Source organism: Haliotis rufescens, unplaced genomic scaffold, assembly GCF_023055435.1.
Source record: "Haliotis rufescens isolate VD_foot unplaced genomic scaffold, xgHalRufe1.0.p SCAF_41, whole genome shotgun sequence".
Taxonomy (NCBI): domain Eukaryota; kingdom Metazoa; phylum Mollusca; class Gastropoda; order Lepetellida; family Haliotidae; genus Haliotis; species Haliotis rufescens.
The window spans coordinates 305,549-332,959 of record NW_025964124.1 but is presented as its reverse complement, the minus strand read 5'-3'; the positions used below and the strand labels follow the sequence as shown (position 1 = coordinate 332,959).

Genomic DNA, 27,411 nt, shown 5'->3' with positions numbered 1-27,411 from the left:
CAACGCCTGACAAGCCCACAAACCTGATAGCTGTGACAAGCTCAAGCGAACCTACAGGTGTGTCTGTATTGCCTGGCTACAACAGTTGGCGTAGGTGAGTTACATATTTTAATAGTGATTATAAAACTTCAAGAATAAAATAGATTCTGATCAAAATTACTTAATCCAATAAAGAAATTAAGTTTTGTTTAGAGCTTTGATGGCATTGGTTTAGCGGGCTTTGGGATACTTAGGTGTCTCTGAATTGTCACTGTGTGAGAAACTTATTTAAATGGGAGACGATAGTTTTTGTATCACAGTACTTCACATGAGGCGCACTCACAAAGATAACATTAACTGGTAGAATAATAGTTCTGTTGTGAACAGCATGTCAAATGCGAAATAGGAATGAATCAAGTTGTTGTATAGCAAAAGTTATTTCAGTTTGCATCAAGCTCATGCTTTACTGATGCGCCGACAAAATCGTCATCAGGCATATATTTTTTGTCTTACACACGATTGTATATATATATATATATATATATATATATATATATATGTGTGTGTGTGTGTGTGTGTGTGTGTGTGTGTGTGTGTGTGTGTGTGTGTGTGTGGCTTGATCGATGATAATACACCAAATTTAAGAGATATGTTTACTTACGTTGTAATGTGGCCTACGAATAATTACCAACGTGACACATTCACTGAATCAGGTTTCCAGGAACGGTATAAACAAGTAGACTCATCCCAACTGGAGTGTGTGTAACACCGGACAAGCTGACAAATCTTACAGCGAATATCTACGTTTCTCTGCAGCTGCCGTGATGGCTGAGTTACTTTCACCAACACTGTTTCTGAAACTAGATTTTGACCATATGTAGAATCTGAATATGTATGTTTGTCCATATCATGGGTAAACTAGAATATTTCAAGCTTTGTTTATAAAAATCACCTAACTAAGCAACATGAAAAGAACAAATTCATAGTGATCTGTCTCTTTCGTGTAAAGCTTCCGTGTAAATTACTGTTGTAGGCTTTTCAGTCATTTGTTATTTCTCTGGACGCCTGTCTTGTTAGCGGGGATAAATGAAAGCAAGTTTTGTTCATCTTTTCATCCCTCATATTGTAATGCTATAATAATAAACTCCCATCGTACGCGAAGCACATGAACGAATCTTTTACGTTCGCTTCTTTGCATATATTGTTCGTTCTGCTTAACGCACTGTTAATATTGTATTATAACATATAATTACTTACTTGGTGCGCAAGGAGGTATTTTCAGGTGTTTGCATCTATGTAGGTATGACGTCAGTAATTGATTGCATAGATATTATATTTATAATTCAATGGTCATTGTGTTCATGAATTACTCCTGCTTTCTAGTTGATGTGTTCATTATTTATGAAAGGCCACGTATTATACTGAAGGTAAAATAATCTCTAGTACAGAATGTCTGGGAATCCCATAAGTGGTTGATAGCATCGGCCTGGAACCCCTCAGATTTATAGAACCAAGATGGCGGCACATCCGTTTCCGGTCACGTGACCTGCGCAGTGCATGCTGGTTACCTGCGCGCGCATGCAAGATGGCGTCACTTCCGTTTCCGTTGGCGCGCGCCTGCAAGATGGCGTCGCATCCGTGTCCGGTGGCGTGCGCATGCAAGATGGCGTCGCTTCCATGTCCGGGGAGGAGGAGGGATGGGGGAAAACCCGAAGAAGCGCATGTACAAGGTGAACAGGATCGACATTGAAAGAAGCGCGTCAAAAATCTTTTGTGGGGGTTGTTGTTGTTCTAAAAATAGACGTGGGGTGGTGGTGGGGAAGGGAGGGAGGGGAGGGAGGGAGGGGAGGGGAGAAGGGGGATGGGTTCACGGTGTGGTAGGGTGGGAGGGTCGTCAAAGCAAAGGAGGAAAAGCTGTCTTTCGGGAGAGATGGGTGGCCCTGAAAAGGGCCGTTTTGATGTTTACATGCATGTGCATCCCATGGTACAAAGGCACGAATGAGCTTTCATGTCGCGTGTGACAGGACACCTACTGGTGTGCGTTAACCGACGCACGTAGGTGTCCTTCAGTACAGTCCCGCAGTACACGCACTCGAAAGTCCCATCCCGTACCCTTGTACCAAGGGCATAGACAGGCAGGCCCCCATGGCACCTGGCACATTGCCACGCTGGAGACCATGGTGGTGGTGGTGGTGGTGATGTTTCTTTCCACCCGGGCAAAGGTTGTGCCACTGTGGTGATCTCTAGATCCCAGTTTTCTTTGATGTTGTTGCCGGTGTTGTTGTTGTTGCTGCTACTCATCATGATGCTTTCTTTTACAAGTGACACTGACCCACTCGAATCCACTCTTGTTTTATAGGAGAGGCACTGACACCCTGCCTCCCGGTTGGTTCCCCAGGCAGCGTCCCCGATTGGTTCGTTCCGGGGCCCGGCCCGCACCTCGGTTTTCCAAAACGGACCGACCCCTGTGTTTCTTTTCCATAGGAAATGGATTTTACCATGGGTGAGAAAGCACAACCCCGGTTCGACCAATCAGAGTCCCGCTTGGTCCGAGCGCGGCTTCTGATTGGTCGACAACCCAGGCTTCCGATTGGTCCGATTTCGATCCGGTTTTTTTCTTCTTGGGTAGCCTTGGTATTTTTTTAGGTAGGCGGTCGTCTGAATGCTAAAGGAAGGTGGACCTTCATAGGTAGACATGAACGTGGGAATGCCTACGTGATGTACGTTGTGTCACTCCCATGCCAATCGGAATGTCATGTGTGAGTGTGTGTGTGTGTGTGTGTGTGTGTGTGTGTGTGTGTATGTCTTCAAACAGACGTTGACGTTGATGCATAGAATAGCGTGTGGTCAGGCAAAACGTGGTGTCCTGTGTGTGTATCGAGTAGTGTCGTATGGAGATGAATAGAGAAAGATCGATACACCTGCGTGACGTTTGCACACGTCATGGACTTCGTGTCGCGACGTGAACGTCATGTATGTACTTTGTGTGTTGTCATGCAAACGCCGTGCCCTGTGCGTGTATGTGTTTTCAAATGTTTTCAAATGTTTATTATTATTATTATTCTTGAAGGATACCGAGGTGTTGACACTCGTGTAGGTCGACAGGCGTACTGTGACAGGTGTTTTCATGCACACGTGATGTTTGACGTGGTGTACTTCGTGTCTCTATTGATCTATTGATCTATTGATCTAACTCTATTTATATCTATGTATTGTATTGTTAGACGTGTACCTCCATGAGGTCTAGGGGAGGGTGTGGGTTCTTTGTTTTGGATGGTCGTTGTACGGCAAAGCAAAGGAGGAAAATTGTCTTTTGGGTGAGATGGGTGGCCCTGAAAAGGGCCGTTTTGGGGAAGAAAAACTTTTCTGCTGCTATCCACTTGTGCGTCCAACCAAGAAAAGAAAAAAACAGTTGAACAGGAACTTGAACGGGAACTTGAACGGGTACGCAGGACATGGGAAACATCCTCCTAGGCAGCCGGCCGCGCTACGTCATTCGTGTACCTCTGTTTCTGGTGTTTCACCAGCACGGTTAGCTTGAGGTAATCGCAGTCTGGGGACCACTTGTGATGTGCCACCCAAGGATTGTCGTGGAGTGCCCATTGTCTCAGACGCACCCCACATTGGAAACAGCACACACCATCGGCACCCTGAGTGTAGACAAAGCCCGCATGGGCCATCTCTTCAGCAGTCTGATACATTTGCGTGGGCCACGCCTCAAACGAAGCGAGTCTTCTTTCAAAGCGTAAATAATAGTGTGATGGCGTTTGACTGAGCAGTGACACCGCCTCCTCGGCATGACTCTTACTCCAACATCCACGAGGTTCTGCACTATCCATCACCACATCTTCGCCACGCGTCGTCGCCGTACCACTCTTTTTTGTTTCAGCCATTCTTGATTTTATCTTTTTCACTAGTGACACTGACCCACTCGAATCCACGCTTGTTTTATAGGAGAAGAACCGGATCGAAACTCACTGCTTCCTGGTTGGTCCAAAACGCAGCGCACCGATTGGTTCGTTCCGGGGCCGGGTCCGCACCTCGGTTTTCCAAAACGACTCGACCCTTGTTTCTTTTCCATAGGAAATGGATTTTACCATGGAAGAGAAAGCACAACTCGGTTCGGGTGCTGTCTTCTGATTGGTCGACAATCCAGGCTTCGGATTGGTCCGATTTCGATCCTGTTTTGGGGAAGGGTTGTCCATCCATCAGACGTTCAGCACCTCTTAGAGTACAGACGTTAATCAGACACACATCGTTATCATGACGAGCAACCAAAGTACGCCCTATCGTTTGGAGAGGAAAGATATCACCCGCTCCAGACGGTTAAGAACCGCTAATCATACCTATCGTTTGACTTTCAACCCAGACTACTTGGACACCGTACCACCGGAACGCGTCCCCATGGAACTGCCAGTTTTATTTGACAGGGTGATCGATGACTTTTATGAACAGATGTCAGGTCAGAAGGGAGATCGTATGGGTCTAGGTATCGATCATCCCGCTTTGAACACCCCCATACGGATTCCCTTTCGACGTTTTGAAGATCTCCATGGGCTCGATATTTTGCAAGCCGTGGAAAAAGTCCAACAGTCCAACAAAGACCTGAACATCGATGCCACCATGGATGTGACCTTAGTACACGTCGCAGATCCCGACAGGCTAGGATCGGGCAGTGGCCATCTCCGACTGAAAAACGTGATTGGACTCGAAGCTTTTTTAACACGCAAAAAGTGCATCGTACGGATCAACAACCAGGATCAATCCTGTTTGGCACGGGCCCTGGTGGTGGCACAGCATTATGCCCACAAGCCTCACCCTCTGACCCCAGCATGGACCGCCCAGCGAATGAGACTGACGAGAACGGATCGCGTCGACGTTCAAGGCATACGGGCACGGGCCTTGTTTCGACGCCTTGGCCTGCCCGAAGGTCCCTGTCGTGGGCTGGACGACCTCGCACGCGTGGGACGGGCCTTGACCCGCCTGAATTATCAACTGAAAGTCTACAGTCAAGAGGTGGACCAGAGACTGTTGTACAAGTGTGATGAGGCTCCACCCCACACCACGGTGCTTCATGTTTACCATCATGATCAGCACTACGATGTCATCATGTCCATGCCCGCTTTTTATGGCTCTGTCCATTACTGCGAACGCTGCGACAAACGTTACGACCATCCCAAAAACCATCCCTGCACCAAGGAATACCGCTGTCACCGCTGCCTCCACTCTAACTATTGCGGATCCCAGGAAGAGCACGGGATCCCTTGCTTGACATGTCAAGGTTGGTTCCCCAATCCATTGTGTTACACCCGGCATCTCCAGTCACCGTCAGAGGGAAAACCCAGCCCCTGCTTGGTGTGCCGAGAACCCATGACCCCAGATCATCGCTGTTACATGATGCCTCTCCGTGAAGAAAACGAGGAGGGGGAGGAGGGGGTGAGAGAGGAAGCGGAGAAGGAGGAGGGGGAAGAGGAACAACACCCCCCTACGAGACAATGTCCAATACGTCTTCTACGATTTCGAATGCATGCAAGACACGGGGGAACACATTCCAAATTTGTGCGTGGTGCAACTAGGATGTGGACCATGCATCGGTGAAGTGAGCAAGAACTTGTGCGAACACTGTCCATGGAGAGAAGAAGGGTATGGTCCCAGCCGTGTGATCGTGTTTCGAGGCCCCACCATGCGACATGATGTGTGTGTGTGGTGACCACGTTGGCTGAAAAACCCCAGAAGAAGCCCCACCCAGAGGAAGAAGAGGGCAGCACACGCAAGGGGAAAACACAAAAACAACAAAAAAGAAAACGGGGATGGCACCCCCTCGAGAAAGTACGCTTCCAAACGTCAACGACATGCATCACCCCAGCAGGAGGCAGAGGAGGGGGAAGAGGGGGAAGAGGTCATGGAAGTGGAGAAAGCAAAGAAGCCAAAGAACAAGAACACCCCCTGCCATACAGTCCCGAAGGAGGATCGCATTTATGTGATGGCCCATAATGCACGATCCTATGATTTACACTTAGTCCTGAAGGGTCTGTCCCCCCTCCTGGTGACACTTCCCACCAAGATTCGGCATGGCCAAAAAAATTTGCAGATGACCCTGGGACGGTTGTGTTTCGAAGACAGCTTAAATTTCATCCCTTACCCCCTGAAAGCCTTTCCCAAGAGCTTTTGGCTGACAGAAATGAAGAAAGGGTACTTTCCACACTTTTTTAATACGAGAGTCAACCAGACCCTATCCCTATCCACCAGCCGTGACGTACGATCCCGATGGCATGTCTCCCGCGGAACGCACAGTCTTCCTCCAGTGGCATACCCAAAAAGTGCAAGAAGGAGCCTTGTTCGACTTACAAGGAGAACTTTTAGCCTACTGCCAGAGCGATGTGGACATTTTGAGACGGGGATGTGCCGACTTCCGACAGAACGCCATCCACTCGGTGGGCATGGATCCCTTTGTGGAAGTGATGACAGCTGCAGTGTTCACAATGAAATCCTTTCGAAAACATGACCTGAAACCCAATACCATCGCCATTCTTCCACCTCAAGGCTACCAATCCAAGAGAAACTATTCCCAGGCCTGTTTGCACTGGCTCCACTATCTGATGGAAACGGACCCCCATCTGCACCTCCAGCACGCCAGGAATGGAGGTGAACAAGAGTTCACGTGTGGAGAGGGTCAACATCGGTACACCGTGGATGGCTACGATCCAGCGACAGGCACCGTCTACGAATTCCTGGGCTGTTTCTGGCATGGGTGCCAGGTCTGTCACAAGACCCAACGTGGAGAACCGCATCCCGTCCTGGGCTCGTCGTTGGGAGCCCGTTACACCGACACCCACTACCGCTTGAGTCTCTTGAGTCAACACCCTGACGTGAAACGAATCGTCACCCTGTGGGAGCACGAGTTTACGAAAATGCAACGGGAGGACTCCGCTCTGCTTGCTTTCTTGCAGGGACCCCGCTGTATCCACGTCCCCGGACTGCTCAACCCTCGTGACACCTTCTATGGAGGACGCACCAATGCGACACGATTATGCTACGAAGCCAAAGAAGGTGAAACCATCAAGTACATCGATATTTGTTCCCTTTACCCCTACATTTGTAAGACCGGAGCGTTTCCCACGGGACACCCGACCCTTCTCCATCAGCCCCCTGTGGACACGTTGCTTGAACTGAAAGGCCTGATCCAATGCCGTGTCCTACCCCCGAAACGACTCCACCATCCGCTACTGCCTTACAGATCGGGTGGCAAACTGCTCTGTCCTTTGTGCCGTACGTGTGCCGATACCCGGTCAGACTCCCCCTGCGAACACACGGACGGAGAGAGGTCATGGGTGGGGACGTACGCCACCGTAGAACTCCAGGAAGCCGTGAAGAAGTATGACTACCGGGTGCTTCAGATCTACGACGTTTGGCATTTTGACACCTTTGCACAGCATGACCCCGACACCCAGCAAGTGGGACTCTTTGACACTTACATCGATCGACATTTCAAGGAGAAGCTCGAAGCCAGAGGATACCCCGAAGGATGTACTGATCACGACGCTTACATCCAGGAGATCTACGACAAAGAAGGCATTGGGTTGGACAAGGATCACATCGAAAAAAATCCGGGACTCCGCACGATTGCCAAGATGCAACTGAATTCGCTCTTGGGCAAGTTTGGACAACGGGTAGACTACAGTCAGAACGTGTATATGAACGATCCTGTACAGTACTTTGCCTTGTGGAGGGATGAACGCAATACCATCGAGGATGTGACCGTTGTCAATGAACACATGGTGGAAGTGACCTATACCCATCGGAAAGAATACCAAACCCCTCATTCTCATTTCAACGTCGCCATCGCCGCTTGGGTCACCGCCCAAGCACGTCTTAAGCTGTACGAGACCCTTGCCCTGGTGGGCCTCAGGGTCTTGTATTTTGACACGGACAGCGTCGTTTACATTCATCGACCCCACGACGCGAATCCAGATCTGGGCCATTCGTTGGGTGAATTTACGGATGAACTGGACGGAAACACCATCAAGACGTTTGTGTCGGGAGGTCCCAAAAACTATGGCTACGAGTTAATGAACCCCAGACCCGATGGAACGCGCACGACCTGCAAAGTGCGAGGGTTCACTTTGAATTATCGAAACCAACGCCATCTCAACTTTGACACCATGAAAGGACTGATACTGGGGCAACGACCTGGGAAAGAGGAGGAGAAAATCAGTTTGGATTACCCTCATCAGATCATTCGAAAAGGACCTCGGCACGAAAACGCACTTGTGACCCGACCCACCCGAAAAGACTATCGTACCGTGTACGACAAGCGACGTCTCGTCTACGACGACATCACAGGGCTACCTGTAGACATGCTCCCCTTTGGGTACAGAGACGACTTTCTATAAAAAAAATCATAATTGAAACTGAATCGACATGGACCCCTACAGAAAAAACGGATCGAAATCGGGCCAATCGGAAGCCTGGGTTGTCGACCAATCAGAGGCCGTGTTCATGCCAGGGTGGCCTCTGATTGGTCGAACCGAGGTTGTGCTTTCTCTCTCACGCTACAAGCCTAACCCTATGGAAAAGAAACACAAGGGTCGGTCCAGTTTGGAAAACCAAGGTGAAAGTCAGACACCGGAATGGACCAATCAGAAAGCAGGACCTCGAGGGCTTTTAATACGACCGATGCTCTCCGGTCATCACTTTTCACTGAACGGACCAAGCAACAACATCGTCCCTCTGATTGATGTTCCTTACGTTGTGTTGGTTGTTGGCGTTTTATCTGGAAGAAACACGTGTTTGGAGAGAGTACCATCAAGTGTTGGCACACCTCCGTGAAGACTTGGAAAGAAACAACAACAACAACAACAACGACGAACAGAACATCCGGACAACATCATGTCGAAACGGTCGAATGACAAGACACGAAACGACATGAGTGATCAAGGAAGCAGTGGAGATGGGAACGGGAACATGACTGCTGAACTGTGGGGTGAAGTGTACGACTTGCTGTGTTTAAAGATGAAGACCGACGACACGTACGCCAAGTTACGTGCGAAGGGCGACAACTTGATGTGCGAACAGATACGTTCAAAGATGAGAAAGCTGACTGAACCCGAGAAAGGCACATTGAAGAAGACGATAAAGAAGATCCAGAAGAAAAAGACGAGCAAACCCACAGCCATGGTGACCCCCACAGCAGTGGCAACATCCACCCCCACCACCACAGCGTCAGTCCCCGCCACCACCACAGCAGCCACAGCAACCATTGCTGCAGCGACAACAGACATCGAAACGATGGGGACATCCTTTTTGAAACCTGCCACACCTGCAACGCCTGCAAAAAGACGATCACGGAAGAAATTATCTCTGAAGATCTCTCCTCAAGAACAACTGTAAGTACCCTGCTCTTCTTTGTCTCAGTCATTCTTGATGTGATTCATATTCATGACCTATTCCTATCATAAATGGACTCTGTCCTATGATTGACAGGATGATTGATATCAGTTCAGCCCAGTCCGTGCTAGAACAGTGGTGGGAACAAACCCCTCGGGAGCCCACCTATTCACCGAATGCCCCTGTGACGATGGCGACGGGTGACCTCGATGATCATGAAGCGCTCAAGCTGGCCACTCTCCCTTCCATGGATCTGGACACGCTCCCCCTGCTCGAGGCTTCTTGGTCACCAGCATCCCCTGAAGAGGTTCATGTCTACTCCTCAGGTACGCCCACGGTTTGCGACGATGATGACAACGTTGACCCGTATCCTTATGGAGAAGCTCAACTCACTCCCCTACAACGCGAATGTCGTGTTTGCCGACACAACAACATGTTAAGATACATCAGTTGCAACAGCGGGCAAGTGATGTGTCATACCTGTGGTCTGGAGCTCATAGACTGTACTTGTAGTATGTTGACCTATGACAGCATAGTGACACATGATGACATGCCTATCGCATCTGAGGAGCACATCTTATGGTGATCCTCCTCTTCACTCGAAGAACTTTGTCAACACGTCAGCTGCAACCGTGATCAAGTGATGTGTCATGTCTGTTTCAGGGAGGCCATAGACTGTACGTGTTGAACGGATGGACCTCTCACAGGTGTGAGGGAGGACCACCTCTTATGGGATTGAAGATGGAAGAGCTTGAAGATGGAAGAGGAAAACGTTGTCGCGTTATTGTTGTTGTTGTTGTTGTTGTGGTTGTTGTAGGGACATGCAAAGCACTCCCTCCTCCATTGACTTTTCGTATTTCCATTGTATCGGGTTGTGACTGGTTTTTTTCATGATTAAACAGTGATTGATTGAACTGACTCTTTGTGTCTTGATGGATCTCAACTCCGATAGAGTGCCGAACCGAGGGTAGAGGTTGAGTTGAGATGTCGTTGACGTCGTTTGTCCGTCTGTCTGTCTGTCTGTGCCTCTGTCATGTCAGTGCACACCAAAGTGTAAAATTAAAATAAAAATAGAAAGGCCATGCTTGAAAGATCAGCTGCCTGGTGCCAGTCATTCCAGGACGCATCCATCCCCACACCCCTCCCCGTGTGCCATGTCATGTCATGGATCATGTCATGCATCATGCCGTGTGTCCGTCAACCCAAACACAGGATGACGTCACGTCATGAGGTGAAGGAGGTGTAAGCTAAGGTCATGACCTTCCGTTGAAGGGAGTAGGGTGTAGAGTTTCATAAAAGCAGGCGAACCCTCAGACCTTCTTTCAGTGAAGTCACCGTCATCATGGAGCAAAGACGTTCTATGAATGCCATGTCATCCTCCCGAGATGTCGTCACCGATTCCGAGTGGGTGTCTGAAAAGGCGAGAGAACAAGAAGCGAGAAAACGTCCACTCTTGATGGGCGACACACTCTTGATGGACGACACATGGCGACTCCGTGACATTCTGGAGGGACCTTTTCCTTCTTACACCTTGTGTCATCCTTCTCACCCCCACTATGATTCATTTCAAGAACGTCTGAGGTCTTTTCAAACGTGGCCTCAACAGATGACCCAGACCCCTTATGACATGGCCATGGCTGGCTTTTTCTATCCAGGACGAGGTGACTGTGTGACCTGTTATTGCTGCGGTGTGGCACTCCGCCAATGGGAAGCCACAGACCAACCCTGGAAAGAACATCTGAAGCACACCAAAGTCCCCTGCGAGTACTTGTGCGTGTTTTGTCCTGATGGAGAAGTGAACGAAAAATACAGACGTTTGGTGTCCCAAGAAGCACGGAAACGAAGAGTCGAGTGTCTTGTTCACCCCAAGTGACAAAGTTTCTTTATTTTTTCAAAGTGGTCAGACGTTCCTACCTGCGTGGTCACCCCTTCGTGTTCACAAAATCACAGGGATGTCCCCCCTCATCCTGTGACTTTTGTTTTGTGGTGTTGGTTCATGTGATCAGGGGGATTAAATTTGTTTTAAAAAGTTGAAGTCGTGTTATGTTGTGTGTAGAATGAAGAAAAAAACAAAACAGGATCGAAATGCACACCCCGATAAAAACCGGATCGAAATCGGACCAAATGGAAGCCTGGGTTGTCGACCAATCAGAGACCGCGCACGGACCAAGCGGGGCTCTGATTGGCCGAACCGGGGTTGTGCTTTCTCTCCCATGGTAAAATCCATTTCCTATGGAAAAGAAACACAGGGGTCGGTCCGTTTTGGAAAACCGAGGTGCGGGCACGGCCCCAGAACGAACCAATCGGGGACGCTGCCTGGGGAACCAATCAGGAAGCAGGGTGTCAGTGGCTCTGCTATAAAAACAAAACAAGAGCGAAGCCACTCACAAACACTGCATTCTATGAAACCCATCATGCCAGCTAGATACAGTTGTATGAAGTGCCAGACCGACAGTCACAGTTACCTGTACTGCCCTGAAGTGACATGCCTCGAGTGTCACGATCAAGGTCACCGTCACTATGTCTGTCCGAAGATGAGCAGTCAAGAGAAGCAGGAGAAGCAGTACCAGGGCCCCTGTTACAACTGTGAAGCCGTGGGTCATTTCGCTGCAGATTGCCCAGAACCCAGTCGAAAGAAGACTCCCCATCGCCTGGACCGCTGTTACAACTGTCGAGCCCTGGGTCATTTCGCTGCAGATTGCCCAGAACCCAGTCGAAAGAAAACGTTAGCAACACCATCCACGTCGACACCCGTGGCATCCGTGGCACCCGTGACACCCGTGACACCCGTGGAACAAGTGCTTCATCTCATCGAAGACATGCATTCCGATGTCCTCGACCTAAAAGAATGCCTCACACAACTCCGTGTAGGCATCACACCTCGTCTAGAGAAAAGAAAACGGAACAGAAGCCCCTCACGAAAACACGTTTCAAAGCGCCAACGACACCTTCCGTCCGAGGATGAGATGGAAGTAGAGAATGGAGAAGTGATATCATCTGAACAAAGTGACTAACGCATGGGTCATGCTGCCCCACTGTTTTTACCCGTTCCCCATCGTTTGCCGTTTTTCCAGCGTTCCAGTGTTCCAGTGTTCCTGCCGTTTCCTGTCGTTTCAAGTTTCCAGTTTGTTTTCCAACGGCCCTTTTCAGGGCCACCCATCTCTCCCGAAAGACAGCTTTTCCTCCTTTGCTTTGACGACCCTCCAGCCCCCACGCTTCCTCCTTTCCTTCCCTCCATCCCTCCCTCCCTCCCTCCCTCCCTCCCCTCCCTCCCTTCACTACCACCACCCCACGTCTATTTTTAGAACAACAACAACCACCACAAAAGATTTTTGACGCGCTTCTTTCAATGTCGATCCTGTTCACCTTGTACGTGCGCTTCTCCGGGTTTTTCCCCCACATCCCTCCTCCCCGGACACGGAAGCGACGCCATCTTGCATGCGCACGCCAACGGACACGGATGCGACGCCATCTTGCAGGCGCGCGCCACCGGAAACGGAAAAGACGCCATCTTGCAGGCGCGCGCAGGTACCCAGCATGCACTGCGCAGGTCACGTGACCGGAAACGGATGTGCCGCCATCTTGGTTCTATAAATCTGAGGGGTTCCAGGCCGATGCTATCAACTACTCCCATATTACACTCGAGGGATTCAAATAGCTTGCACATCGGTTTTTCGAATCATACTTCAATGAACTGAACAAAATGCATAGTCAATGCTTAAATACGTGTATGTGAAGTAACTGCGATGTCAGAATGTCCTCGTTTACATGTGGCCAAGAATCATTCAGAATACACAAATTAATCGCTCATCTGGGGGTCTGCAACAGCTCCAAGCGTTTAGCTCGCTCATCCACAATAGCTGCGCCACTACCGATCGGTTACCTTGCCTAAAGGCAGAAAAGAAATAGAAGAGGCTCGATTCATGAGCCAATGGATTTATGACTATTGATGACTACCTTGGAGCAGACTGGGGATGCTAGGATGTTAGATTGAAGCGACCTCGGCCAGAGATTGGTGCGATTCAAAGCGGCTGAAAGGTTGCGCCCTGTTGTGAGGCGAATCGCTGAGCACAGCTTACAAGCTATTGGCATTTTGCAACTCAGCCGAGAAGTACTTTCTCTCCTTTCTGTTCATCAGCCCATAACCATTATACATTGACGTCATCATTTAGGAAGCTCCAACGTTCATACAGCTAACTCATTCAAAGTGAAATGTTATTCTTATATTTTATATATCACTATATTTTACATCGAAGGATGTAGTTCTGAACACAATTTTAATTAGTACGCGTGACTTCATGTTTAAACTGACACCCTACAACCTCTGTATTACAGAATGAAGTAGTTCCTCAAAACGAGAGGTGATATGAACGTAAGAATGCTTACATTGTTCTTCAGAGACATATTTTGCAGTTTGTTTACAACAATTATAATCCAATAATGTCATCTTTAGATGAGAAAGGTCTCTTACGAACTGCCTCAATTAGTCTGTCACAATTACAGTGCTTCGTAACAAACGTCATATAAAACTAAGACGTGCAATCATTAAAGGTGATTTTAAATATGTGTTAACTTAATACTAAGGTAAAATCAATGATTGCTAGGGACTGTATCTTTCTGCAAGGACAGGGATCGAGTCGATAGTTTGGATGTGCATTGTTTGCGTCGTTCACTGGGATGTTTTGCGAAGATATATGTGAACTCTCTGACTTTGTAGTACAATCATAAGATACAGTATCATATCATTAATTGTTTACCAGAGTTTTTCACTGGTTGAAATAGGCTTGTGAACAGTGACTCATTCTCGTGGCGAATTATTTTTTCATCTGTGAATAGTTCGGTAACAGTAAAAATCATAAAATTTTCATTGCCACACCTATCGGTCCACTCGTTTATAAGAACCGTATTTTCGGAACTCGTAGTTACTTTAGATATTTTAAAGGATATGAATGAAGACCTACCGTCTCCAATTATAAAGTGACATTCTCCTTAAAAGATCTAAAGTAGTTTATATATGCAGATTTGGAGAAAAAGCGTAAAATTATGGTGAAGTGTTGTTTTCACATTCTTACCTTTTAACCGAATTTTGGAAAGTGTAGTAAATTTTGCAAACGTATTCATCAGATACCTAAATGCATGTTTCTTGGAATTGCAACAGCAGTCATCATGGCAAGAACTGAAAGTCTTGGCACTTGATATGATATGTTGAAGGATGAGACCTGTGGAATATTACAATGAGATTTTTCACCAACATAAAACATTAAGCAACTTGATAAAAGTAATGTTTCCTTCAAAACCGAATATCATAGACCACAGACGAAGAAAAATGTTATGTTTTTTCGCCTAATCTGTTCTAGATATGTCACTGCATCTTCATATTTTGCCTGGCTCATCTGACAAACTCAAAAAGTATTTCCTTGACCAACTGTCCCTCCATGTTGAGCTGAACAGGGAAGCCTCCTCCACTGTTTCACCACCAGTCATTGTGATATTCCAGCCTCAAGGCAGACCGAATGATGAATTTGATGGCGTGGTTTTACCTTTCCTTGATAAAGGTAAGATTTGTTGTTAGTGACAATTGAAAATTTAATGAGTGGAGATGGATGCAGATGTAGATAAATTGTTAGTTTGATAACATTAACGTAATTATTATTGGAGCACCTATTTATCTGTTACAAGAGACAACAGATTTTCATTTCAGGTGATCCCAGCTGCAAGGATGTTATTCTCTTCACTGCCCTCGCCACGTCACAGCTCTATGGTCGTGGCTTCACTACAGATTGTGCATCGAGATTTAAGTACATGGACAAGCTCTTTATTACGTCAGGTCATCTTGATACTCAAATTAATAGATCCACATTTACAAAACTTGGAGACATCCTTGTGCAAGAATATGGCTTCAAGGTATGTACGCGTCACAAATCAACTAAGATATGAAAAATTAGAAAGAGGTTGCAGTGTGGTTTTAAATTGAATCTGTCTGTGACTTTGTACCACAAGTGTATTGCAGGAGTTTATTGCTATTAATGCAAGTACAGTCGTGCCCCGCTTATACGGACTTCAAATATCCAAAACCTCGGTTCTCGGACGATTTTCATTCAAAACGAAATAATTACTATATAAATTTACCCGTATATCCGGAAATTCAGTTTCCGGAACCGGGCGGTCATTTTCATACACAAAACACTGAAATGCACACAAAATTGTCTCACTTATCCGGACAATACACTTGCGCTCGTGGTAATCCTTTGATTCGTGAGAAGTCAATTAACCAAGTGACACTGAGTTACGTTTGAGACGAACTTGTTTATTGCACGTACATGCAATCCCTTCGATAAATATGGCGTTTGTGGAGGTCAGAGGTCCGTGTGCGAAATACGCTGCAGTCGGAAAGCGCACGTTAAATCTTCTGTATCAGTCAGTGAGGTGAGAGGTCAAAGTTGTGGAAACGTAAGCGACGCAGTGACAGCACGGTAAAAAAAGGGAAATTTGTCTCTTTAAGGAAAAACACCTGTCAGCAAGTAACTCTTCCAGTAAGAAGCTGGTTTCAGTTATACGGAAATTCGTTTATACGGACGAATTGCAAAATGACGCAAGTGTCTGTCTAAACGAGGCACGACTGTATTTTGTTTATTATTTTAGCAGACTTCGGGTAGTCAATCACAGGAAGAACGAGACCAGGGGTCAATACATCTCGGTGGAGACCAAGGTAAATGTTTCACATATACACACTTTAATATTATGAGAATGTCAACAAGTGTTGTAGGATTGTTTGGACACTGTTCCTTGTGTTATTTGATTGATATATGTATGTCTAATTTTAATATGGAAGGATGATACTTGTCGCATCGTAACTTTACTTTCTTTCAGAGGAGGTAAACAAACATTCTGGTAGCGATCTACGCAAGCACGTAGACGAAGACCTCTCTCCTGGAGGGGATGACATTATAAAAGTGGGTAGTTGCGACTCTCTTGGAGGTGATGCCAACAGACTAGAGAACAACTCTGCTAGACGTAAGTGAACAAACCCAATAATTATGGCAGTAAGGCGATCTGGAAAAGTAACGATCCAAAAGTAACATACCTCCATATGTATATGTTGTCAGTAGTAAGTATCCTGAGACATTTCAGTTTTGAAGAACTGTCTACTTTTGTACATGTTATGTATGCACTGTGAAAACCCCATTAAACCGTCCAGAGTAACGTATTTCCGGAATATCGCAAAATGGGTACAACTTATGGCATGTTTGAATGCATATATATGTCCTCGGGTGTAATTATCCTGAAGGCTCAGTCTCTGAGTATAGATGTGTCACCACATCAAACCTCTCCACTGGGATATTTCAGACAGATTACGGATTATAAAAGAGGAAATGGAGGGGGTGACAACTGACTTGCAACGGGAGGTGGAGAAAAAGTGGAAGTTACTGGTGCAGCTACCTAGGATACTCGAAGCTGTTCTTGAAAAACTGGACCAGGAACCAAAGGTAGCAGAATTCATTATGATATTATACTTTTTTCATCAACCATATATTTTAAAGTGTCAGGCCTTCATATTTCAATTCTTGCATCTAAATTCTGATTTATTAATCGTCATAAGTGAGTACCAAATAAACAGCAATCCTGTGCATAATAATGAAAAGTTCAGAATCAATGAAATAAAAAAGAATATATCTTTAAGAAATATGTTGAACATAAGCATGCTTTCATAAAATGGCTTTTCGCCATTGCATGCTATGTTCAGTAAAGGTATATTAAAAACTCGCTGAGTTTATTAGATGATAACCTTGGGGATGCCAGAAAACTATGAATGTGGGTTCGAATCCCGGTTCGCCCCGATTATGTTTCTAGGTTTGTCAGCACCACAGCCGTGCTCGTGGGTTTTACCAAAGTGGTAAAAGTCTATGGCCTGTATCACTTCAGGCTTTCCTCATGCCTGTGATGTCAAGGAGAATATGGAAACTTTATCACTCTCGGTGATATATCGGTAGGAACTATAAACGAACCACAGAATATTTTAAGAACCTTCCAAAATGCCTTGCTATTATATAAGGTTTGTGTAAGCCTCCTAACAATCTTTTCCTGATACGAGCATTTCGCCTCTCTCTCTACGAAAGTATATATGTTTCTAGCTGTTAAGACAATCTCTAAGATTCTCATCAAGTCTACACCTCCTATGAATATTTAATAGCCTCAGAAAAATAATACTTACATTCCGCATCATACCATGGTTGAGAATTAATCTTACTAAGTTTTAAGTTTCATGCATTCTGCAGCTTCACAGATGGCTTCTGTAAATAGGTCAATACCTACAATAGCATTTGCTAACATAACACAATGATCAAGCACAGAGAAAACATTTTTTGACAATAGGTTGTTCAACTTTGTCATCATCCAGATGGCATAAAGCCAGCGGATTCACAGAGCATGACCATCAAATCCACAATTTAAACTGGCCATGTCCATAGGATGCAGAATTAAGAGAAAAGAGTACTCTATTTTAGAGTAGAAAACATGTATCTTTAACATGCACAAATTAACAGATATGATTTGATGAAGAAACGTATTCTGTCCCAGAATTACTATTACCTCTTGCTCCTGGTTCAGGTTTTGCAGGACCTCATCAAGTATTCTAAGTAGTTTCCCTGGTGGCAACTTGAACTTGGTCTCCACATTCCCTTGCAAAACTGTCGTCCCTTTGTCAATACCTTCCTGCATACTCCGTAACATGTCTGAAACAACCCAGTGGCGAGGTTTTATATAGTGGTGCATCTATATTCAGAAAATGTATCCTCAGGATAATTACTACTGCACATTTAATTGCATGCGACGTGATATTACTTTATCAAACTTGAAATACGTTACTCCGGACGATTACCGCCAGTGTATACTGTAGGTAGGTATTGTTCCTGAACACCTACTTATTTGATGGAGATATAGGTTGCATTTACTTCTCTTGTCCACATGACTGCTGGCATGACAACCGGTAGAGTCTCCTTTGTCCCCTTGGCTGTTGGGAACATTTAAAGAATGGCACAACATGTTTAAAACTTTAGATATCCTTTTCCACTGGCTGGGTTTTCGAATCCAGATGTGCTCACTAAAAACAAATGACTCATGACCTCATACCAGCAGAAGAACATCATTTCCATAACCATTCAAGGATATGTTTATTCTTTCAGCAGACTGCAACAATTGCATTCTAAAATTATCGCATAAAAGAAGCGAACGTAAAATTTCCTTACATTTACTGGAAGAAGTGAGAGTTATCATTACAGATAAAAAGGGGCTTGAAGAATTCAGCTATTACCTTAACTTCTCCAAATTGACAACACAGGCATCCAGAGACAATATGTCTTTGAAAAGCCTATCCTCTTTTTCAAAGTATAAACATTAAACCCTCTTCATCTGGTTATTCCATTTACTAAACAAACAACTTCTTCTAAAGTTTATCAAACAGACTGTTGTAAACAGTTCATGCACCAGTCTCGAACATGAACATGTTGTGAACAATTTAAAAGATATGATTGATAAGACAAAGTATGATATCATGAATCACGTGATTTGTTACCTTTTGTTCCTGTTCCGGATATCTGAGCACCACGTCAAGTATTGTGAGCAGTTCCCCTTGTGGTACTTTCAAGTTGGTCTCCACATACTTTTGCAAATCAGCTGTCATTTTCTGAAATATACCAGCAGAGAGGTTTGATGTAGTGTCGCATCAAAGCTCAGAGACGGCTCTTTCTTAAATATGTATATGCATATAAAATGATATTACTTTGTTCTCATTTTTCGTTATTCTTGCGGATATGGTACCCTGGATGATTACTGCGAGCCTTACTGCCAGTATTAGTAGTGTTTCACAGTTCATCTGTAGTTCATACGAAGGTGACAGGTCTTGTTCCTAAACAGCTCACCTATGTCATTGAGGGTTTGGTGACATCCTGTGTTGGAAGGAAGGCGAATGTTATGTCCTGACTCCTGAAAAAAAGGGAAACTGTACACATACAGTATGATGAGGACAGTAAGGAGTGCATATTACATGTCAAATGCAGACCGAGAAACATGTTTGGTTATAATTTTTCAAGGGGTCTAAGGCCCCTTAATTCGCTGTGCAGAGTTGCGTCTCTTGGGTACGCCTGAAACCTGTGATTGTTTGTTCGAATCTCATTTAACCCTGATCATGTTACCAGGTTTGTCAGCACGATAGCCATACTCGTGGATTTCACCAAAGTAGTAAAAGTCTATGGACTGTATCACTTCAGGCTTTCCTCATGCCTGTGATGTCAAGGAGAATATGGAAACTTTATCACTCTCGGTGAACAATTCTTAGTTAATCACATGCTTCTCTGGAACTTGCAACAACAGAATCCAGCCATGTGTGACCTTGGTGTCACTACATATACAGTTGTGTTACTTCAAGAAGCCATCTCTCACTAACCAGTAACTCTGCGCCGCGTGGTGGTGCATCTCTTGTGGAGTGAGTGAGTGGGTGACCAACAGAAACCAGAGGTTTCCCGCCTCCAGAAGTACTGGTTCTAACACCACTACCTTTGTCCCCACGGCTGTTGGCATCACATTTAGTTGTAATGCCTTTGTAACCTTTGCTGTTGGCATCACTACCAGCAGTGTTGACTTGATCATCTTTTGTGCATTGATTGCATGTCTGTGCGATACCTGAAAGAAAGCAAAAGTATTTTATGAAATAGATGTCATCATTAAAGGATAACATTTGACGGAACAATTGATTATATCATGTTTTTTACGTTAGTGTACTTTAGCACTGCTTGTATGATATAATTAGTGATCCTGGATCAAGCCCCGGCTGTAGAAGCACTATCTTGCTGGCCATATCGTTTCCGAGCAGAGGTGACCAACAAAATGTGAATGATGTTATGAAAAGAAATTGATAGAAACTTACATCTTTCCAGTATCTCTGCAGCCTGAAAAAATACGACAGTGGATCTAGTACTCTTCTCTACACCACACAAGTTTGGTTTCCTTTCTCAATGTTTAGCTGATAAACACTACACAAAACTGTCACAAAAAAGACACAAAACGCATTTCAACAGGTACTATATCTTTTTATATTGTATGTTATAATGGTTTTTAACTAGCACAATTTGCTTGATAAAGAAACATATGCAATCTTATCATGCTTAATTGACACATGCACACTTACTTTATTTAGCTAGCTAGCTCTGCTTGATATTTAGCCAAAAGACAGCTTTTGTTGAAATGTATTCAGACTGATGCAAGACCGTTTCAGTCTCACAGCTAAAATTTCAGATACTGAAAACTTTTTTAACAATTGTAAAGTCAAAGCCAAAGTCAGAAATTGATACTTCTTTATAACAGTGTCCTGTAGCATTTCGAGTGAGTCAGTGAGTTGGGTTTAACGCCGCTTTTAACCGTTTTCCAGTTAAATAGTGGCGTGTCAGCTTAATGTGGGAGTAAAGCCCGAAGTGATGCAGGTCTCAGACGTTAACCACTTTGACGACTGGGCCCCGTGCCCTGTGCGCCCCCCCCCCCCCCCCAAATTGATACGCTTAAGTGTAAAATATCCATGTGCTGATCGGATGATTGCAGAGTCACAAGCACAGTTTCAAGCGGGATAGTCAACTGTGGATAAAGTTTATATTCTACTGTCAATAACACACAGAATATTTTCAAAGAAGGGTACATTAGATGCCTTCTTCGATTTTTAAAAAGGCGTTTGATTTGGTTAATAGATCCGAATTGTGGTCAGTTACACAGAATAAATGTGTCTCTAAAAATGTTGGGCTGTATCCAATCCATCTGCGATTGTGAGTAGTCACGTGTCAAATTAAATAAATCTTACTCAGAAATGTTTGAATGCAATATTTGAGTACACCAAGGCTGTGTTTTCAGCACTTTTTAATTTTCGATATTCATAAATGAACCAGCAGACTAAATTGAATCGGTTTACATTCCTGGTATACAATTACACCAAGAATAAACCCAGCTGTTTCACCAGTTATTTTCTGATGTGAGTTTTAGAAGTGTTGTATACAATTTTTCTGTAAATTTAAAACAAATAAAAAATTGTAGTTTTTAGAAATGGTGGAATGCTTTCAAAACGTGCAAAATGGTATCTCGGGGGTTATTTAATTGATTGTGTATGTTCATATAAATATTTATAAATAATATTCTCACAAAGTTTGTCCTGGCATAAACACGTTCACAACTCTATTGTACAATCAAAAAAGACCCCATTTGCTATCTTAAAATCTTTGTCAAAACTACGACCTATTCCGTGCAATAATTTTTCAAAATCTTTGATTCTCAAGTTATGCCAGTCCTGTATGAATAGCCGAGGTATTCAGAAAGTTCACACTTAAGCGTCTAAATATTTGCTCGGGGTAAATGATATATGAATAAGCCTACAACCAAGTGGACAAAGAAAATTCTACTGGTAGTCGTGCCAACAGCCAAGTAGACAAAGAAACTTCTACTGGTAGTCATGCCAACAGCCAAGTGGACAAAGGAAACTCTACTGGTAGTCATGCCAACAGCCAAGTGGACAGAGGAAATTCTACTGGTAGTCATGCCAACAGTCAAGTGGACAAATGGGATTCTACTGGTAGTCATGCCAACAGCCAAGTGGACAAAGGGAATTCTACTGGTAGTCATGCCAACAGCCAAGTGGTCAAAGGGAGCTCTACTGGTAGTTATGCCAACAGCAAAGTGGACAAAGGGAACTCTACTTGTAGTCATGCCAACAGCCAAATGGACATAGGAAACTCTACTGGTAGTCATGCCAACAGTCAAGTGGACAAATGGGATCCTACTGGTAGTCATGCCAACAAAATTCTCGACAGCTCCACCTCTTCTTGGAGACGATATGCCCAGCAAGATAGAGAATCAACTCGGGATGGATAAAGGTTCACTTAATAAGATCATACAAGCTCTCCTAAAGGGACCGTTCGTGTCAGTAAGATACTTTCCTGATCGTACACTTCCAATCAAATACTAAATTAATAGTGTAATTAACTAAGTATCTTTTTTTTATTATAAATGCATAGCAGGAGTGTCATGTAACAAACCAAAAATAGCACGAGAACTTGTACTCTACGAATAGAGTGTTAAGTACACATTCTGTGTTTGCTGGTCAATTCCAAAATAGCACGAGAACTTGACAACGAGAGAGTGTAATCAAAAATATAACATTCGCTACATTTTGACACTTTCTAAAGGGCATTGTGTATGCAGGGCTTTTCCACTACTACCTTTATTTTCAGTCATATGTGGAAAAGACAAACAAACAATGCACACACGATCATAAAGGCAATTCAATGTGTAGTGATGTAAAGAGACAAGAGGACAAAGGCAACTCTAGTGGAAGTGATGCCAAGAATCAAGGTGACAACATCGCTGGTGTCACAGTCAGACTTCATGGTGGAGATGAACCTGTCGTTTCTCATGATCACACACCCAACACCTCAAGGAGAGATGTGCTACCACTGGGAGCAGAGAGGGAGGTTCGTGTGTGATTGCTGCTTGAAGAAACGTTGCAACTATATATATATATATATATATATATATATATATATATATATGGTGACGCACGGGTCACACAAAGTTTGATCATGTTTTCATCTCCTATGTTAAGCATGTCTTCCCGTGGATAACATATGGGGTATTGTATTCTTCCAGCCATTCTTCAAACAGGCGCTATTTCCTAGTCTGGAGTTATCTTAGCATTTAACATGTTATACATACTCCTTACTGTTATTATAATCTTGCATGTGTGCAGTTCCTGTTTCCCTTTTCTAGGAGTCAGGACGTAACACTTGCTCCCCTCCACATTCTGGACCTGGGTGCGACCCAAATATCGGTAACATGAACAAGAACTTTGAAATCCTAATAAACCTGGGTCTCTGTAATCATATTTCCAGATCACATTGTATAAATGTAAATATTCTCAAAATATATATATCTAAAATACTTACATTAAATGAGAACCAAATAAGTCAAACAGAAAGATGATGTGTCTATAATTCGCGAAAACACATTCAAAGCACATAACCGTAGAGTTTGGGGATCAATTTTTACAGCTTCATCCAAACGCAACTGCCTGTAAAAAAACGTGCAGCACAGGATCCTGCATTTAGGAATGCAGACCCCCCCCCCCCCCCCCCTGCTGAATGGGTATAAAAATCCACATCAACGACTGTTCATACAGTCCTTAAAACGTCATTGGGAGATTACAAGCTGGAGCAACTCAGCAAGAAGTGGCCAACAACACCAACAGAGGACAGACCAAGGTCAGGAAGACAAAGTGTGACAACCCAAGCATTCGCCTACGACACCTCCGAGACCTCACTAGCCCACAGCCACGTCTACAACCACACAGGTACCTGGGGTACGCAGAATATCAGATCAAACGGTACGCAACAGACTGAGGGTGGCAGGACTTTTTGCACAAAGACCTGTTCGACGTCATGTATTGACCCCACGTCATCTGGTGGACCGTCTTCTTTGGTGCCAACCAAGGGTTAGATGGGCACGTGCGTGTCTACAGACGTCGGGGTGAACGTTACGCCCCCAACTGTGTGCAGCAGGTTGTCCCATTTGGCGGCGGGAGTGTCATGGTATGGGTCGGAATTCATCACGGTGGTAGGACACCTCTCGTGCATGTAGCAGGTGCATTGACAGGTGTCCGTTACAGAGACTTGATCCTACAGCCTTACGTTCTTCCTCACGTCAACGTTCATGGCGGACAGTTCCAGCAGGACAACGCTCGACCTCGTATTGCACGTGTTTGTCAGGACTTCAACATCCAGACATTACCTTGGCCAGCCCGGTCACCGGATTTGTCCTCGATTGAGCATCTGTGGGACGAGTTGGATCGATGCGTTCGCAGAAGAAACCACCGCCCCAAACACTTCCGGCGCTTCTTGCATCTATGGGTCGTCGGTGTCAAGCGGTGATTGATGCACGTGGTGGGCATAACCGATACTGACATTTTTTGTACCCCTGTGACAATAACTGTATCGTGTACGTGTGTGTGTCTAGGTGACACGATTAATGTTTTGAATTGATCATTAAAACAGTGTTTCAATTATGGTTTCTGTGTCCTATTTTGAAACAATTGCTAAAGCTCGGAACTTAAAACATTAATTTTACTCGTGACATATTTTCCCTAACCACCCGTACCTCGTTGGTTATTCTATAAATCTGTATCTGTTCAAATGAGTTTTGTGTCTCTTTCCGATAAAACTGGCAAGTGTCTTATGTATTTTAATATTGCATATACAGTTGTCAGTTGACCTTTGGGAATGGAAAGCATGGTTGTGTGTGGGCGCGTAGAATGCCTTTCAGTGTCTTATTATACAAAATATGCTGCTACTCTGTGTGTATTTAAATAAACGTTTTACCAAATCCCAAGATAACTTTTATATATTTTTTAGGCTGCAGGAATGTCAGAGATACCGGGAAGATGTAAGTTTAACCGGAAGTTTTCTAATTAGAGAAGTACCCACAGATATAATGTCAGGAGAAACGAAGTGAACGTATTCGCCCTGATGTTTTCGTATCTACATGATGAGTGTTATGGAAACATTCAATGAATCTTTAAGCTGCATCGTAAGTTAGGAAATCTTACTCTTGAAAATCACTGTGAAAAAAACATGTCACATACGTTTCAAGAAAGATGTACTGACGCGTTTAGTGATGTTCAAACAACGATTATGAGATACTGTAAGCAACCACAATAACATCTGATTCTTTTACAGCGTCATAATGTGTAAGATTTAATACTTACGCCCTAGTAGTCAGTGTGTCTTATGTGCAAAAAGGATGTGATAATGAGTGAAATTCTTGACAGCTCCACCTCTACTCGAAGACGATATGGCCAGCAGGATAGAGAACCAACTGGTGTTGAATACAGGATCACTTCATGAGATCATAGACGCCGTGCTGAAGGTACACATCCCTTTATATGTATTAATGTCGACTACGGATTGCTTTGCTACAGGACGCCATCCTGTGCGGCAATAGTCTACAAACACATACTATTTCTTGCACCACTGGTTTGTCTTTCACGCCCAGTGGAGCCTGTGTAGGCAGATAATCGGGTCTGATATTTCTGTGGGATTGATACATCATTGTAATGCTATCCCTAAAAATTCACATTAAACCTATATTTACCTTTCTTGTTTCAGATAAACAGAACACATAGGAATGAGCTACTTGTTTTTCATAGACTATTTTGTGACATGGGTGAACGGCTGTAGCCACGTGTGAACTGTTTTGTTAATCCTTTCAGTTCGGCCAAAAGAAGAAGAAGTGGTGGCAGTTCTGGTAATCAGATGATGCCTCCACATGAGCAGACTGTGGGAGCTGATGGTGTGGGTGTTGGCCAGAGGAAACACAATCGATGTTTCAGAATCTGCGTTCAAACAATAAACAGAAACAACTAAACCATGTTACCGGCAAACTTTAGAGATTTGTTTTTTGTCAAGTCAGCAAGCTTTCACCATGTCAGACTGAGTAACTGAGTCTGGTATTAGCAAGCAGTCAGATACGAGGCATTGTAACTCATGAAATCAGCTTTGAGCATGGATGCACAGATACTTAAGAAATGAAAAGGATGCAATATTAATCTGCTTGTGTTGCACTTCGTGTTCAAACAGATATTAGATTAAAGGTTGAATTTGATTAAATGTGAGTTTTCAATATTTTGCTAATACTAATGTATTTCTGTGATATGTGCGGGTTCGGTAAAGACAAGAGAAATGTGTAGGATGATTAACTTGCAGCGTTTAGAGGATAAACTGTATATTACTGTTGTTGGCATGTTTCATTGAATTTGGTATATACATACTTTCATACATTATATATATATATATATATATATATATATATATATATATATATATTGACGAGCACGAATATTTTTCTTGTATATATATCAGTCTTGATGTACCCTTTAATCAGTTTTTCATATCAAATAAAACTTAATCCTTCACACGACCACACATTAAAACATCCAGCGCGAGTGTAGATATTACATATACATAAGTCCTATATGTTATACATACATACATGTCCTATATGCTATAAGTTCTATGTCCTATATGCTATAAGTTATATGTCCTATATGCTACAAGTTCTATGTCCTATATGCTATAAGTTCTATGTCCTATATGCTATAAGTTATATGTCGTTTCATACATTATATATATCTCCATGTAAGAAATTAAACTTTTTAATCTCAATTGTGCTTTCATTTTCTTCTTTATAGCTTGTAATCTCTCACATCACCACACATCAAACCAACGCGCACGGGTGTAGAAATTATAACCAAAACATAATCACCCGCTAAACCCACAAATCCGAGAACAACGAATGAGTTCAGTGCATTTAAAAGTCAGACAAATATGTATACACCTCACTGTCTACCATAAAGATCAAGGAGTGAAGACAGTAAGAGAGAACTAGAAACATATCACGGGGTGTCAGCTTAATGTGGGAGGAAAAGCCCCAAGTGATGCAGGTCTTAGACGTTTACGACTTTGGTGAAACCCACGAGAACGGGTATGGTTCTGACAAACCTAGAAACAGAATCGGGGCGAACCGAACACGATCATAGATTTCTGGCGTGCCCACGGGACGCAACTCAGCACAGCGAATTACAGCGCCTTAGACGACTGGGCCACCCGTGTCCCAAATTGTGTTCTGAAGTCAATATAATATTTACTCACTATCCAAACAGCCTTCTGAATTAACTATGGACTATATTAGATACAAACTATGTAATATTTCCATCATAAAGTCTCCCCCATGTTGAGTTCTAGGGAATGGTTATGAAACGTATCCACACACATCTGGCCTTCTAAATGTGTTACATCATATTGTTAAATGTGTGTGTGTGCTGCAATCAGAATCTTTGGCGTGCAATAAAAAGATAGGGGTACATTTTGGTATTTGTATGTTAAACCTCAGGCTTACAAGATGTTATGAATCCTTCATCCTTTCCTGAGTATGCCATGCGGATAATAAGAAACTGATTTCTTACTT

The 27,411-nt window shown here is 44.0% G+C and overlaps 1 protein-coding gene across 3 annotated transcripts; it reads left to right on the top strand.

Moving 5' to 3' along the window:
• The first annotated feature begins 4 nt into the window (after nucleotides 1–4).
• On the top strand, nucleotides 5–26,575 carry LOC124127661. Of its 3 annotated transcripts, XM_048382783.1 has the most exons (9): nucleotides 5–94; nucleotides 14,724–14,921; nucleotides 15,068–15,270; nucleotides 16,009–16,075; nucleotides 16,237–16,380; nucleotides 16,714–16,853; nucleotides 24,801–24,831; nucleotides 25,217–25,314; nucleotides 25,658–26,575. In XM_048382783.1, the coding sequence occupies exons 2-9, from the start codon at nucleotides 14,726–14,728 to the stop codon at nucleotides 25,694–25,696; spliced, it is 918 nt and encodes a 305-aa protein (XP_048238740.1). In that variant the 5' UTR covers nucleotides 5–94; nucleotides 14,724–14,725; the 3' UTR covers nucleotides 25,697–26,575. The 3 variants fall into 3 exon arrangements, with proteins under 3 accessions (XP_048238740.1, XP_048238739.1, XP_048238738.1); XM_048382782.1 differs by lacking the exons at nucleotides 24,801–24,831; nucleotides 25,217–25,314; nucleotides 25,658–26,575 and having other exon boundaries at nucleotides 16,012–16,075; nucleotides 16,714–17,166; XM_048382781.1 differs by lacking the exons at nucleotides 24,801–24,831; nucleotides 25,217–25,314; nucleotides 25,658–26,575 and having other exon boundaries at nucleotides 16,714–17,166.
• The last annotated feature ends 836 nt before the right edge of the window (nucleotides 26,576–27,411 follow it).